This window comes from Mobula birostris, chromosome 4 (genome assembly GCF_030028105.1).
Source record: "Mobula birostris isolate sMobBir1 chromosome 4, sMobBir1.hap1, whole genome shotgun sequence".
Lineage (NCBI taxonomy): Eukaryota > Metazoa > Chordata > Chondrichthyes > Myliobatiformes > Myliobatidae > Mobula > Mobula birostris.
The window spans coordinates 183,109,709-183,123,544 of NC_092373.1; the positions used below are offsets into that span (position 1 = coordinate 183,109,709).

Genomic DNA, 13,836 nt, shown 5'->3' on the forward strand with positions numbered 1-13,836 from the left:
GCAGGATGTAATGCTGGGGTTTTATATGGTGTTGGTCAGACCGCACTTGAAGGATGTAATGCTGGGGTTTTATATAGTGTTGGTCAGACCTCACTTGAAGGATGTAATGCTGGGGTTTTATATGGTGTTGGTCAGACCACACTTGAAGGATGTAATGCTGGGGTTTTATATGGTGTTGGTCAGACCACACTTGAAGGATGTAATGCTGGGGTTTTATATGGTGTTGGTCAGACCGCACTTGGAGGATGTAATGCTGAGGTTTTATATGGTGTTGGTCAGACTGCACTTGGAGGATGTAATGCTGAGGTTTTATATGGTGTTGGTCAGACCACACTTGAAGGATGTAATGCTGGGGTTTTATATGGTGTTGGTCAGACCGCACTTGGAGGATGTAATGCTGAGGTTTTATATGGTGTTGGTCAGACCGCACTTGAAGGATGTAATGCTGAGGTTTTATATGGTGTTGTTCAGACCGCACTTGGAGGATGTAATGCTGAGGTTTTATATGGTGTTGGTCAGACTGCACTTGGAGTATTGTGAGCCGTTTTGGACCCCTAATGAAGAAAAGATATGTTAGTATTGGAGAAGGTCCAGAGGAGGTTCACAAGAATGATCCCGAGAATGAAAAGGTTAACACACGAGGAGCGTTTGATGACTCTGGGCCTGTACACTCTGGAGTTTAGAAGAATGAGGGGGGATCTCACTGAAAGCTATCAAATATTGAAAGGCCTAGACAAGAGTGAACATGGAGAGAATGTTTCCTGTAGTGGGGGAGTCTAGGACTAGAGAGAACAGCCTCGGAATAGAAGAATGTCTCTTTAGATCAGAGATGAGGAAGAATTTCTTTGGGTAAAGAATCTGTGGAATTCATTGCCACAGACAGCTGTGGAGGCCAAGTCATTGGATATATTTAAGCAGAGGTTGATAGGTTCTTCAGTATGGGTATCAAATGTTACAGGGAAAAGGCAGGAGTATGGGGTTGAGAGGGATAATAAATCAGTCCTGACGGAATAGCAGAGCATACTCGAAGGGCCAAATGGCTTAATTTTTCTCCTATATCCTACTGTCTTACTGTCTAAGTCATGTTGTCTGTCTGTATTGCAATGACTTGACAAATGAATTATATCCCTTCAATGTAATTTGGATGTACGTATCTGTATACATTTCTATCCCTTGAACTGAAGGGGTAACTTCATTCAATTTCACTTGTCCCCATTGAAATAATCCCACAACCACACGATCAAGTTTATCTATACCTGCTCATGCTGTTTCAATGCCTGATGCGAGAACCTACACACTGGATAGAAGCTTCCTTCACTGTGCTATCAGAATTTGGAAAAGCCTTCCAGGTGCTGTGGTTGGAAACATCTGTGACGATGGGGTCCAAGCCTTCAAGAGTCGAGTGCACAAACACCTATCATCTCTGGGAGGGAAGACACATGCTTCTTCATAAACTATCATGAAGGGGACCAGTATGGCAATGCTTGGTTGTTAGTAGGTAGGGTTAACACCTGACTTTCAAGAGCACTTGTGAGTTATGTTCCGGCTGGACTTAGTCCTTAAACTGCTGGAGAGCAGTGCGGAAAGAACAGGTGCTGTTTTCTCCCGGTAGGGATGAGTTTTTGGTTCCAAGTGCTCCTGCCACGTTTTGTCACCCTGCAACGTTATCCTTCAATCTCTTTGAATTATGGAGGACAGCAAGTGTATAAATGTCTCTCTCCAGCAGACCTCATCATGATCATCATGACTCCAGTATTTCTACTATTTTTTAATGTTTCTTAATTGTACATATGATTTTTTTGGGTTCTATCACTGAGCAGCAGTGAACCATCTGATTGGTCTATTAGGGTTCTCTTCAGGATCTAGTTGACTTGATCAGCATTTCTGACCTGGCTAATGTTCACAATTGCACTTAATTAAAAAAAAACAATGGACTCACTTTCAATATCTCTTCATCTCATGTTCTCCATATTTATTGTTTATTTATTTTTTATTATTGTTGCTTCTTTTTGCATCTGCACAGTTTGTTGTCTTCTGCACACTGGATGAACAACCTAATTGAGTGGTCTTTCATTGATTATGTTATATATATTATTCTATAGATTTGTTGAGTATGCTCACAAGAAAAGGATTGTATATGGTGACATATATGTTTGCATTCACCACACTTTACCATTCAACTCTGAGGTTTACATTACAGTAAGTTCAGAATCAATGCTGGGGTGCAATAAAATTAAAGATTGAATCTTACCATGGAAGAAATAGGTCTGTGAATGTTTCCGCTGTAGTGAACAGTGCAAATATGATCCAGTACATCATCCATTTTACCTGGTTTATAGAACAAATTTAAAACACGTTGGCTGAAGGTATGAAGACAAGGTACAATTTGTGCATCAAATTCATTTTCTTTATTAATAAATAAGTTGTTCCATGATTTAAACATGCTAAAATTAATGTTTATAAAATATTTCTCTACAATAAATTGTTTTTTTCAATTATGCTGAACCTGAAATGCAGAACAGACTCGATGCACCAAATGGACTAATTCTGCTCCTGTGTCTTATGGTCTAATGGTATCCATGTCGTCTAGTCACCCTTTGGTCGTATTGGGAATAACCAGCTGCATTACTCGGGGGAAAAAGGAAGGTCTGTGTAATTTAGCTGCTTAACTGCACCCACACATTACCCAAGGATCAAGAAAATAGGAACAGGAGTTGATCACTAGAACCCTCAAACCTAGTGATCTGCCCCAGGCCTCAGCTCCTCTACACAAGATCCTCATACCTCTCTATCCCCAAATCTTTCAAAAATGTACCTGCCTCCACTTCAACTACCTACAAAAATCTGGGCTCCCCAACTGACAACTTCTACAGATATACAGTAGAAAGCATTCTGACTGACTACATCACGGCTTGGTAAGAAATCTCCAATGCACAGGACTCAACCAGTTCTATCATGGATACAGGTCTACCCATGATTGAGGACATCTACAAGAGACAAAGTCTTGGGAAGGTGCTATCCATCAAGAAGGAACCCCACCATGTTATTTGGCAGGAAGAACAGGAGCCTGAAACCCACACCTCAAGGCATTACAACAGCCTCTTCCCTACTGCCATCTAGCTCTTGAACTGAACTAAAAAATCCCAACACTGCCTCAGATTATGACATGACATTGATTTTGTTTATTTTGTCATGTAAGTTATGTATAAGTGATGTTAATTTAAGTTTATTTTAACTTACGATTGTCATGTTTGCTCTATACTGTGCTACAACTGCAGAAATCTAATTTTTGTGGCATTTATTCCCCAGGTTTATTGACCAGGACAATAAACCTGGTTTGAGCTCCCTGGAGCAGGGAGATGCCGAGATTCTCTACACTTTGTGAGAAGAAATTCTTCAGTTTCAAATGACTGGTTTCTGTACTCTTATTGAAGACACTCCGACAAGAAAAACATCTCAAGATTGCCCTTCAGATCTTCTATGTTTCAATAATATTACCCTTATTCTTCCAAATTCTAAAGAATCCCAATCTAATATTTTTAGCTATTCAAGACTGGACAACCCTCTCATCCCAGAAATTAGTTTAGCGAATCTCTTCTAATATGATATCCTTTATTAAGTAACAATTTCAAAAATGTATACATTATTCCACTTGTGGCCTCATCAGTATCCTATATAATCGTAACAATAATCTTTTTCTTTACACACTCTAGTATTTAAAGGCAATATGCCATTTGCTTCTTGCTTGTTATGTACAGCTGTTTTTGTTGCACTTGCTTGCTAACATATTGTGGTTGGAGCTTCAGAAAACCTAGATCGCTCTCTACTGCACCTACTTACTGTCTCTCTCCATTTAGAGAACTGTCTGCCTTTTCTTTTCTTTTATTTAAAACACAATCTAACACTTTCTTACCTAAAACCCTATTTGCCATGCTTTTGCTCTCTCATTCATCTATATACAGTATATCCTGTTGGAGAATCCAAATATCCTCATTCCAACATGCCTTTCCATCTATTTTTAGACATCTTACACTCTATTTCCTCCTTCTGCAATTCATTCATATTGATGGCAAATAATTCAGGCACTGATCCTGGGGACATAACGTGAGTTCTCTAGTCTGAAAAAGATCATTTATGCCACTCCCTCCCTTCCAGTCTTCAGTCCATGTTAACAAACCTCTCCCAATACCGTAAGTTCTAATATCGTGCACTAACCTATTATGTGGCACCTTATCAACCCTGACATTAAGGCAGTAACCATCATTAAGGACCCCCATCACCCAGGACGTGCCATCTTTTCATTGCTACTATCAGGGAGGAGGTACAGGAGCCTGAAGGCACACGCTCAATGATTCAGGATCAGCTTTTTCCCCTCAGCCATCAGATTTCTGATAGACATTGAACGCATGAACACTACCTCATTACTTTTTTTTCCTCTTTTGCACTACTTATTTAATTTAACTTCTATATATACTGCTTACCATAATTTACAGTTTTTATTACAGTGGCATGCAAAAGTTTGGGCACCCCGGTCAAAATTTCTGTTACTGTGAATAGCTAAGTGAGTAAAAGATGAACTGATTTCCAAAAGGTATAAAGTTAAAGATGACACATTTCTTTAATATTTTAAGCAAGAAAACTTTTTTATTTCCATCTTTTACAGCTTCAAAATAACAAAAAAGGAAAAGGGCCCGAAGCAAAAGTTTGGGCACCCTGCATGACAGTACTTAGTAACACCCTCTTTGGCAAGTATCACAGCTTGTGAACACTTTTTGTGGCCAGCGAAGAGTATCTCACTTCTTGTTTGGGGGATTTTTGCCCATTCTTCCTTGCAAAAGGCTTCTAGTTCTGTTAGATTCTTGGGCTGTCTTGCATGCACTGCTCTTCTGAGGTCTATCCACAGATTTTCAATGATGTTTAAGTCAGGAGACTGTGAGGGCCATGGCAAAACCTTCAGTTTGCACCTCTTGAGGTAGTCCATTGTGGATTTTGAGGTGTGTTTAGGTTCATTATCCTGTTGTAGAAGTCATCCTCTTTTCATCTTCAGCTTTTTTACAGACGGTGTGATGTTTGCTTCCAGAATTTCCTGGTATTTAATTGAATTTATTCTTTCCCCTACCAGTGAAATGTTCCCCGTGCCACTGGCTACAACACAAGCCCAAAGCATGATCAATCCACCCCGTGCTTAACAGTTGGAGAAGTGCTCTTTTCATGAAATTCTGCACCCTTTTTTCTCCAAACATACCTTTGCTCATTGTGTCCAAAAGGTTCTATTTTAACTTCATCAGTCCACAGGACTTGTTTCCAAAATGCATCAGGCTTATTTAGATGTTCCTTTGAACCTTTTGAATAGAACTTTCTGGCCTCATCTCACAGAACTAGAAACCTTTAGCAAGGAAGAATGGGTGAAAATCCCCCAAACAAGAAGTGAAATACTCTTAACTGGCTACAAAAAGCGTTTACAAGCTGTGATACTTGCCAAAGGGAGTGTTACTAAGTACTGCCATGCAGGGTGCCCAAACTTTTGCTTCGGGCCCTTTTCCTTTTTTGTTATTTTGAAACTGTAAAAGGTGGAAATAAAAAAGTTTTCTTGCTTAAAATATTAAAGAAATGTGTCTTTAACTTTATGCCTTTTGGAAATCAGTTTATCTTTTACTCACTTAGCTATTCACAGTAACAGAAATTTTGACCGGGGTGCCCAAACTTCTGCATGCCACTGTATGTATTACAATATACTGCATAATAACAAATTTCACAACACATGCCATAGAACTATAGAACCATAGAACACTACAGCACAGAAAACAGGCCATTCAGCCCTTCTAGTTTGTGCCGAAACATTATTCTGCTAGTCGCATTGGCCTGCATCCAGTCCATAACCGTCCAGACCTCTCCCATCCATGTACCTATGCAATTTATTCTTAAAACTTAAGAGTGAACCCGAATTTACCACGTCAGATGGCAGCTGGTTCCACACTCCCACCACTTTCTGAGTGAAGAAGTTCCCCCTAAACCTTTCCCCTTTCACCCTAAAACCATGTCCTCTCATATTTATCTCTCCTAAGCTAAGTGGAAAGAGCCTATTCATATTTACTCTGTCTATACCCCTTATAATTTTGTAAACCTCTATCAAATCTCCCCTTATTCTTCTACGCTCCAAGGAATAAAGTCCTAACCTGTTCAATCTTTCCCTGTAACTCAACTCCTGAAGACCCAGCAACATCCTAGTAAATCTTCTCTGCACTCTTTCAATCTTATTTATATCCTTCCTATAATTAGGTGACCAGAACTGTACACAACACTCCAAATTTGGCCTCACCAATGTCTTATACAACCTCCCCATAACATCCCAACTCCTATACTCAATACTTTGATTTATGAATGCCAGGATGCCAAAAGCCTTCTTTACAACCATGGGGAATTATTTTTCTGAACTCCCAAATCTCTTTGTTCCTCCGCACTCCTTGGTGCCCTACCATTGACTGTGTTATGTCCTACCTTGATTTGTCCTTCCAATGCCAGTGATATTAAAAACCTGATTCTGATTCTGAATAGAAATAAATGATAAAATAGAGCTTGCAAAATTCACATTGCACCAAATAAAATTAGACTGCACTTTGCTAGCAGAATACAAATCCTCTCATTCACTGACTAAATACACAGTTCTTTATTCTACACCGTCATAAGTCACGTAAGACAGAGCTCAAAGCACAGTTGCTATCTATACATAGGATGTAATGGTACCCTCAGTTACATTTCGTTTTGCATATCTGTATTCAAATATTATGTACATTCATGAAAACTAATAGTGTGCAATTTTCAAAATATACAGCACCATAAAAGGAATTTATTCCCTATTGTATATGTACATTGTTTTCTTTCTCCCTCTCTCACTCTCTCTCTCTCTCTCTTTCGCTCTCTCTCTCTCACACACACACACACACACACACACACACACGCAGAGAGCTAAATTCAATCCATACATGTTACCATATCAAGCATTTATTGCATAAAACAGAGGATAAATTTCCACCTTCCTGATTACTGTAAAATAAGAATAATCAGGATTGAGTATATTAAAACAATTTGCAATACAATTTAAAAGCAGCAATAGAACTAAATTCATGTTATCAAATCTTCCATAAGTGTTAAAGGGACAGTTTATTTCTTGCAAACTTCTTTCCTCTCCTTTCCATTTCCTACTCTTGTGTTTTTACCACCAGTGATTCAGGAGCATCTGGGAGTTATGGAGCAGCTCCAACAAAGGCAAGCATCATGTTCCCATTTATTGCAAAGAAGTTGGGGTTTAGGAATGGGGAGGTTTTGTTGCAGTTGTACAGGGGAAGCTACATCTAGAACACTGTGACACATATCAAAGTTGCTGGTGAACGCAGCAGGCCAGGCAGCATCTCTAGGAAGAGGTACAGTCGACGTTTCAGGCCGAGACCCTTCAAACATCGACTGTATCTCTTCCTAGAGATGCTGCCTGTGTCCTGACGAAGGGTCTCGGCCTGAAACGTCGACTGTACCTCTTCCTAGAGATGCTGCCTGGCCTGCTGCGTTCACCAGCAACTTTGATGTGTGTTGCTTGAATTTCCAGCATCTGCAGAATTCCTGTTGTTTGCGTTTCTAGAACTCTGTGCACAGCTTTGGGCCTCCTTATTTAGGAGCATTGGAGATGCTAGAGGATCTCAGCAGGTCAGGCTACAACCAGAGAGTGAATGAACTGATGGCACTCCAGGCCAAGATACTTCCTCAAAAATGAAGATTTCTGCTGTTCTTTTCCCTCCACAGATGCTGCCTGACCCGAAGACTTTCTCCAGCTGTTTGCTTTTTACTGCAGATTTCAACATCTGCAGCCTCTTATGTCTCCAGAACCAAAGCAATTGTTTATGATGTAATGATTAGTTCTCTCCTCTCAGTTTTGTTCTTTTCTCTGACCACTTATCAATATTCAAGCTTCTCATGGTCCAACTACTAATCAGTAATTTACCTTGTTTTCCTCCTATCCGTAGCCATCTTTGGTGGTTACCTACAGCATACTTAGTGTTCTACCCCCTAGCACCATTCCCAACTATTTTAATCAAATAAAGAGAGATTTCAGGATGGCGAAGGGATATGGGAAACTGGAATCATTCCCAGACTTTCCCTGTAAGGAGTTCTTTGATTTCTTGATAAAATATACATAATCAGATTGGTAACTACAAATACAAATTTAAGGAATTTCACAGAACAAGGAGAGACCTTTGGAGAAAATTTTTAATGCACTGAGTTACTGATATCTGGAATATGCTGGCTGAAGTAGATTCAATTGCAACTGTCAAACGGGTATTAAATATAAACTTGAACAGGTGGAAAAAATTTACAGGATAGGGTATTAGAATAATCAGGTATTGTTACAGATAAACGTGTGGGAATAATTAGATAGTGTTGCAGAGCCAAAATGGGATAAATGGTCTCTTTCTGTGCTCACTTAGTGAAAATGCTCAGGGGATGAAGAGCGCTGTTCCATCTAAGCTCACCGGTGCACAACTGCGCAGTAACTGAAATGCTTCCACACACATAACATTTGTTGCCATGCAGCTAAAATTTTCTTTTATATAATGTGCCGTGCAGTTTCCAGGCCACACAAAGCTGGTGCACACAGCTGTAAGAAAAATTAGAGGGCACATTGGTGGTGAAGGAAATTGTCCTAAGCTGAAATCTTAGTAGAGCTGAGAAAAGTTATTCCACAATTTTGGTGCTATTGAAGGAATGCTGACCACAACCACGGCAAAAACTAAAACTAAATATCAATACTTACATATTCTTTGACATTCTTTGTCTTTACAGCCTTGTATGAAGAATAAGCTGGATAGAGTGTGCCAAAAATCAGCCTACAAAAGATGACATCTGTTACAATAATGCACATCATATGCCAATGAAGTATTAGCAGAAGAGGGAATCACAATACTAATTGACATCCCTAGAGAAGAGCATCTCAAATATTAGCTGTAACTCAGTGGGGTAGCCTTCTTGCCTTTAAACTGATTGGTTCAAGTGCCTGTCCAAAAACGTGAGCCCAAAGTCCAAGCTAATACTAAATTAAACTGTTGGGTGAACTGTCTTTTATATATGACATTCAACTATGGACTAAACTGCCTTCTCAGGAGGACTCTCTGATGAAAAGATTGAGTAGTACCATTTGTAATTGCATCAAGCCACACGTGATTCTAAAAAGGGTTGATAGGTTAACTATTAAAGAGATTGTTTTCTGTTATCCAGAAAGTAAGGTTAGCGGGCATATTCTCAGGATAAATGACTGGCCATTCACAAATGAGTTGACAAGAAAATGGCTTACACAGAGCTATAAATCATTGCTGTGGATGTTCAAATTTGAGATCGATAGGTTTTCAGGCACTTAAGGGAATCAGGCAAGAAAGTCAATGAGACACCATGGAAGGGCATAAGGACCTTGAGCAATTACGTGCCTGTTCCTCCTCCCAGTTCTTATGTTGGTACATTTTAAATCCCACCAACATTTATAAAACAGATAACCTGGCACCTATTGCATTGTTCCATGCTGCTGCGTGGAATCTGGCCGCACTAGACAATAATTACATTTCAAAGGTAATTGATTACTTTGGGATGCCCAGGGATACTGAAAGGCTCTATCTAAATGGAAGCTTCTTTCAATAGAATGGCATCAAATGACTGAAATAAGTTAAAAATCAGAACCAAAATTTCTTTATTGGCTCAATAGCGACTCAGGTGGAGAACTATTCCTTACAGTGAAAGACTGTGGGTATACTGCATGTTCAAAACCAGTAGTGCAGCACAGTTGGCTTGGAAAGTATTGGCTTTGGTTTATCATTGTCACAAATACTGAGCTACGGCGAAAAGTTTGCCTTGCATACTGTTCGTACAGATCAATTCATTACACAGTAATCACATCAAGCTTAAGGTTTAAACAGGACAGCACAATAGTGTGCTGGTTAGTGTATTGCTCTACAGCACCAGTAACCTGAGTTCAGTTCCCGCCGTTGTCCTTAAGGAACTTGTACATTTTCCCAGTGACCACATGGGTTTCCTCCCAGTGCTCTGGTTTCCTCCCACAGTCCAAAGACGTACCAGTTAGTAGGTCAATAGATCTCACGGGTATAATTGGGCAGCATGGGCTCATTGGGCCAAAAATGTCCTTTACCATACTGTATCTCTAAAAAACAATTGAAAACTAAACAACTAAAAAACAAATGAAAGCGCTCCCAGATTTGTGAGCAGGTTAAGATGTTACAGAAGCATACTGGAGTTTGAAAGGTTCTCAAGATGAGAGTCCCAAGGGCTGGTGGCCCAATGTACACAGTTAAGATCTTGAAATAAAGACTGAGGAGCCAACCCTTCAGATAGGATGGGTTGTCAGGAGCCAATGTGACTATTAACAAAGGGTGCTGAACTAACAATTCCTTTCCATATCAAGTCAAGTCAAGTCACTTTTTATTGTCATTTCAACCATAACTGTTGGTACAGTACACAGTAAAAATGAGACAATGTTTTTCAGGGCCATGGTGCTACATGAAACAATACAAAAACTACACTAGAGTACAGACCTATCCAGGACTGCATAAAGTGCACAAAACAGAGCAGGAACTACAATAAATAATAAACAAGATAATAGGCACAGTAGTGGGCAGTAGGTTGGTGTCAGTCCAGGCTCTGGGTATTGAGGAGTCTGATGGCTTGGGGGAAAAAACTGTTACATAGTCTGTAGTTAGAGCCCAAATGCTTTGGTGCCTTTTGCCAGATGGCAGGAGGGAGAAGAGTTCGTATGAGGGGTGCGTGGGGTCCTTCATAATGCTGTTTGCTTTGTGGATGCAGTGTGTGGTGTAAATGTCTGTGATGGTGGGAAGAGAGACCCTGATGATCTTCTCAGCTGACCTCACTATCCGCTGCTGGGTCTTGCGATCTGAGATGATGCAATTTCTGAACCAGGCAGTGATGCAGCTGCTCAGGATGCTCTCAATACAACCTCTGTAGAAAGTGGTGAGGATGAGGGGTGAGAGATGGACTTTTCTCAGCCTTCACAGAAAGTAGAGACGCTGCTGGGCTTTCTTTGCTATGGAGCTGGTTTTGAAGGACCAGGTGAGATTCTCCGCCAGGTAAACACCAAGAAATTTGGTGCTTTTAACGATATCTACAGAGGAGTCATCGATGTTCAGTGGAGAGTGATCGCTCTGTGTCCTCCTGAAGTCAACAATCATCTCTTTTGTTTTGTTCACATTCAGAGACAGGTTGTTGGCTCTGCACCAGTCCGTTAGCAGCTGCACCTCCTCTCTGTATGCTGACTCGTTGTTCTTGTTGATGAGACCCACCAACACGGTCGTGTCATGATACATGTGTAGGGTGACAACAGCTCATAGAAATACATCACAGGCAAAACAAAGCACCATGCAGTTGGGGGGGGGGGCTCTGTACCACTAAAGGTGTCCTCTTCAAGGTTAAACCGAAACCCTCCCTGCAGTCTCAGGTGTTAGATAACGTCTTTGTCCATGCAATCCAGCATGTGGCTGATTATGATCCACAAACCTCCCTCCCATCATTCATCAAACTCAAGCACTAAACCATTACAAAATGTAACAACGTGTCCCAAAAGCAACAAGGGTCAAGACATACTGTACAAAGATACATTATTAAGCAATGCATCGGATTTTGTTAACAGATTAATGACATGTAAATTTTTATTTAATTACTGTCATAGTATAACTGTATTCAACAAAAAAGTTTGATAGGGAGAAACTACTAGAAGTTGACAATAAGCCATAGAAGGTCTGCAGTGAGCTCAACAAATCTGGCAAGTGATAAAACATCTGAAGATCAATGAGAAAGGTCATAAAGGAACTAAATGTGCTGCAGAATCAGTTTATGCCAAACAAGGCCAATATTTTATCAAAATAAATAAAACAAGGGCAATTAAAGAAATTAGAAAAGAAGACTAAAAGAAAAACTTCATGGTATGAAGAGAATCTGAGGGCAGAATGAAGTCTAAGAAGATGGAGGATGGTCTGCTGGTAGAGCTAATCTGGGACTGGAATTGGGTCTGATGCTAGTGTTGGTCTGAGGGTAGTGGGGGATCTGTGGATGGAGTGAGGTCGGGGATGGAGCTGGTCTGACAATGGAGTTTGTCTAAGGCTGGAGTGGGGTCTGGGGATGTGGTTGGTATGAGGATGGAATTGGTCTGGCAAAGGAGTTAGGTTTGAGGATGGAGTTGGGTCTGAAGAAGGGAGATCTGAGGATGGAGTTGGGTCTGAGGATGTCGCTGATCCGAGGATGGAATTGGTCTGAAGACCGAGTGGGGTCTGTACCTGGAGTTGGTCTGAGGATGAAGTTGTGGCGGAGGAAAGACTGGGATTTGCGGATGAATCAGAATCAGAATTAAGTTCAATACCACAGGCTTTGGTTGTGAAATTTGTTAACTTTGCGACAGCAGTGCAATGCAATACTTGATAACATAGAAAAAACAGTGAATTACAGTAAAGATATATATATATGTTTGTGTGTGTATTAAATAGTTAAATTAAATTAAATAAGTAGTGCAAAAACAGTAATAAAAACATAGTGAGGTAGTGTTCATGGGTTCAATACCCATTTAGGAATCGGTTGGCAGAGGGAAAGAAGCTGTTCCTGAACCGCTGAGTGGGCGCATTTAGGCTCCCGAACCTCAGAGAAGAGAACACGTCCTGGGTGATGGGTGTTTTTAATGATGGACGCCGCCTTTTTGAGACACCGCTCCTTGAAGATGTCTTGGATACTACGGAGGATGAGATGGGCTGAGTACTGAGATTACAATAGCAAATATCAACAACAACTCATTATATTGCAGACCTGCACAAACATGCAGCCACTTTCTGCTGTTTAAATAACGACACCAGCGTTGTAACTTCCAAATCCAAATTCAGAACTTTTCATTTTTTATCATTTCAGTTTAAAAAGTTGCACTTTGAAAATGAATAACATGGCATCATTGAAGTAATATCTGCTAAAATCTCGTATAAACAAATTATATTGCGTAATTTCTCAGACAAAAATTACTTATTGCTGATTGTAATAGTGTGTATGGCATTGTTGAAATCCACTTGGGCATTTAGCTTTCCTGATGCAGACCCAGGGGAATTACATTGGATTTCATTATAGGCACCGATCAGACAGATTAGATTTTACTGACCGTCATGTGATACCGTACTCCCGATGTTCCGTTTTATTTAAGATTGTGTTATAGGCGGTAAATCCACTCTCAACAACAGTCACAAAACTGACTTATCTATCCTCACCCGACCGACTCTTGCTGGGAAGCAACCAATTCATATTTACATTTCCACGTAGTCATTTTTTTGTGATTGTACTGTTCACCGTGTTTACATTGTGAACCTCGGGAGTTCCATCTCAAGCCTGTCAGTTTGACGATGGCATCCGACTACAGGACGTCCCCAGGTTAAAACAGACTTCCGTTCCCAAAGAAAAGTTGCAGTCCAAACTGCTCATCAATTGGAAATTAACAGAAGTAGTGTGCAGCCGGGGCTCACAGACACAGCTGCGACGGGAGGGAGCGAGCAGTCGCGGGAAGAGCCGCCGCCAGCCAGCCTCACTGAGCGGGTAGATTTTCTCAGCGCTCCCTGCGCTGCTCAGCTCCACACAGCCCCCTGTTGTTGAAGCTCAGGGCGAGGTGGTAGAGAGAGCGGACCCGCGGAAATGACTGTTCCCACCTGGCAGAAGTTGCCTGCTGCTCCACATCCCATCCATCTCTCCGGTCACCAAACACTTGTCCATATATACGGAGTGCCCATAAATCGGACGTTCATAACT

At 40.7% G+C, this 13,836-nt stretch overlaps 1 protein-coding gene across 3 annotated transcripts in view; it reads right to left on the reverse strand.

Annotated features, from left to right (window-relative positions):
- Positions 1 to 13,836, reverse strand: part of LOC140196822 (receptor expression-enhancing protein 1-like) — a 98,036-nt gene that overhangs the window by 62,088 nt on the left and 22,112 nt on the right. For 2 of the 3 annotated variants that reach the window (XM_072256652.1, XM_072256650.1), the window contains exons 1-2: positions 8,804 to 8,914; positions 2,252 to 2,328 (exon numbers count right to left, since the gene is read on the reverse strand). In XM_072256652.1, coding sequence (XP_072112753.1) covers positions 2,252 to 2,328; positions 8,804 to 8,914 — 188 coding nt within the window. Of the gene's footprint in view, positions 1 to 2,251; positions 2,329 to 8,803; positions 8,915 to 13,836 lie in introns of those variants that run through there. The other variant, XM_072256651.1, reaches the window with a different exon arrangement.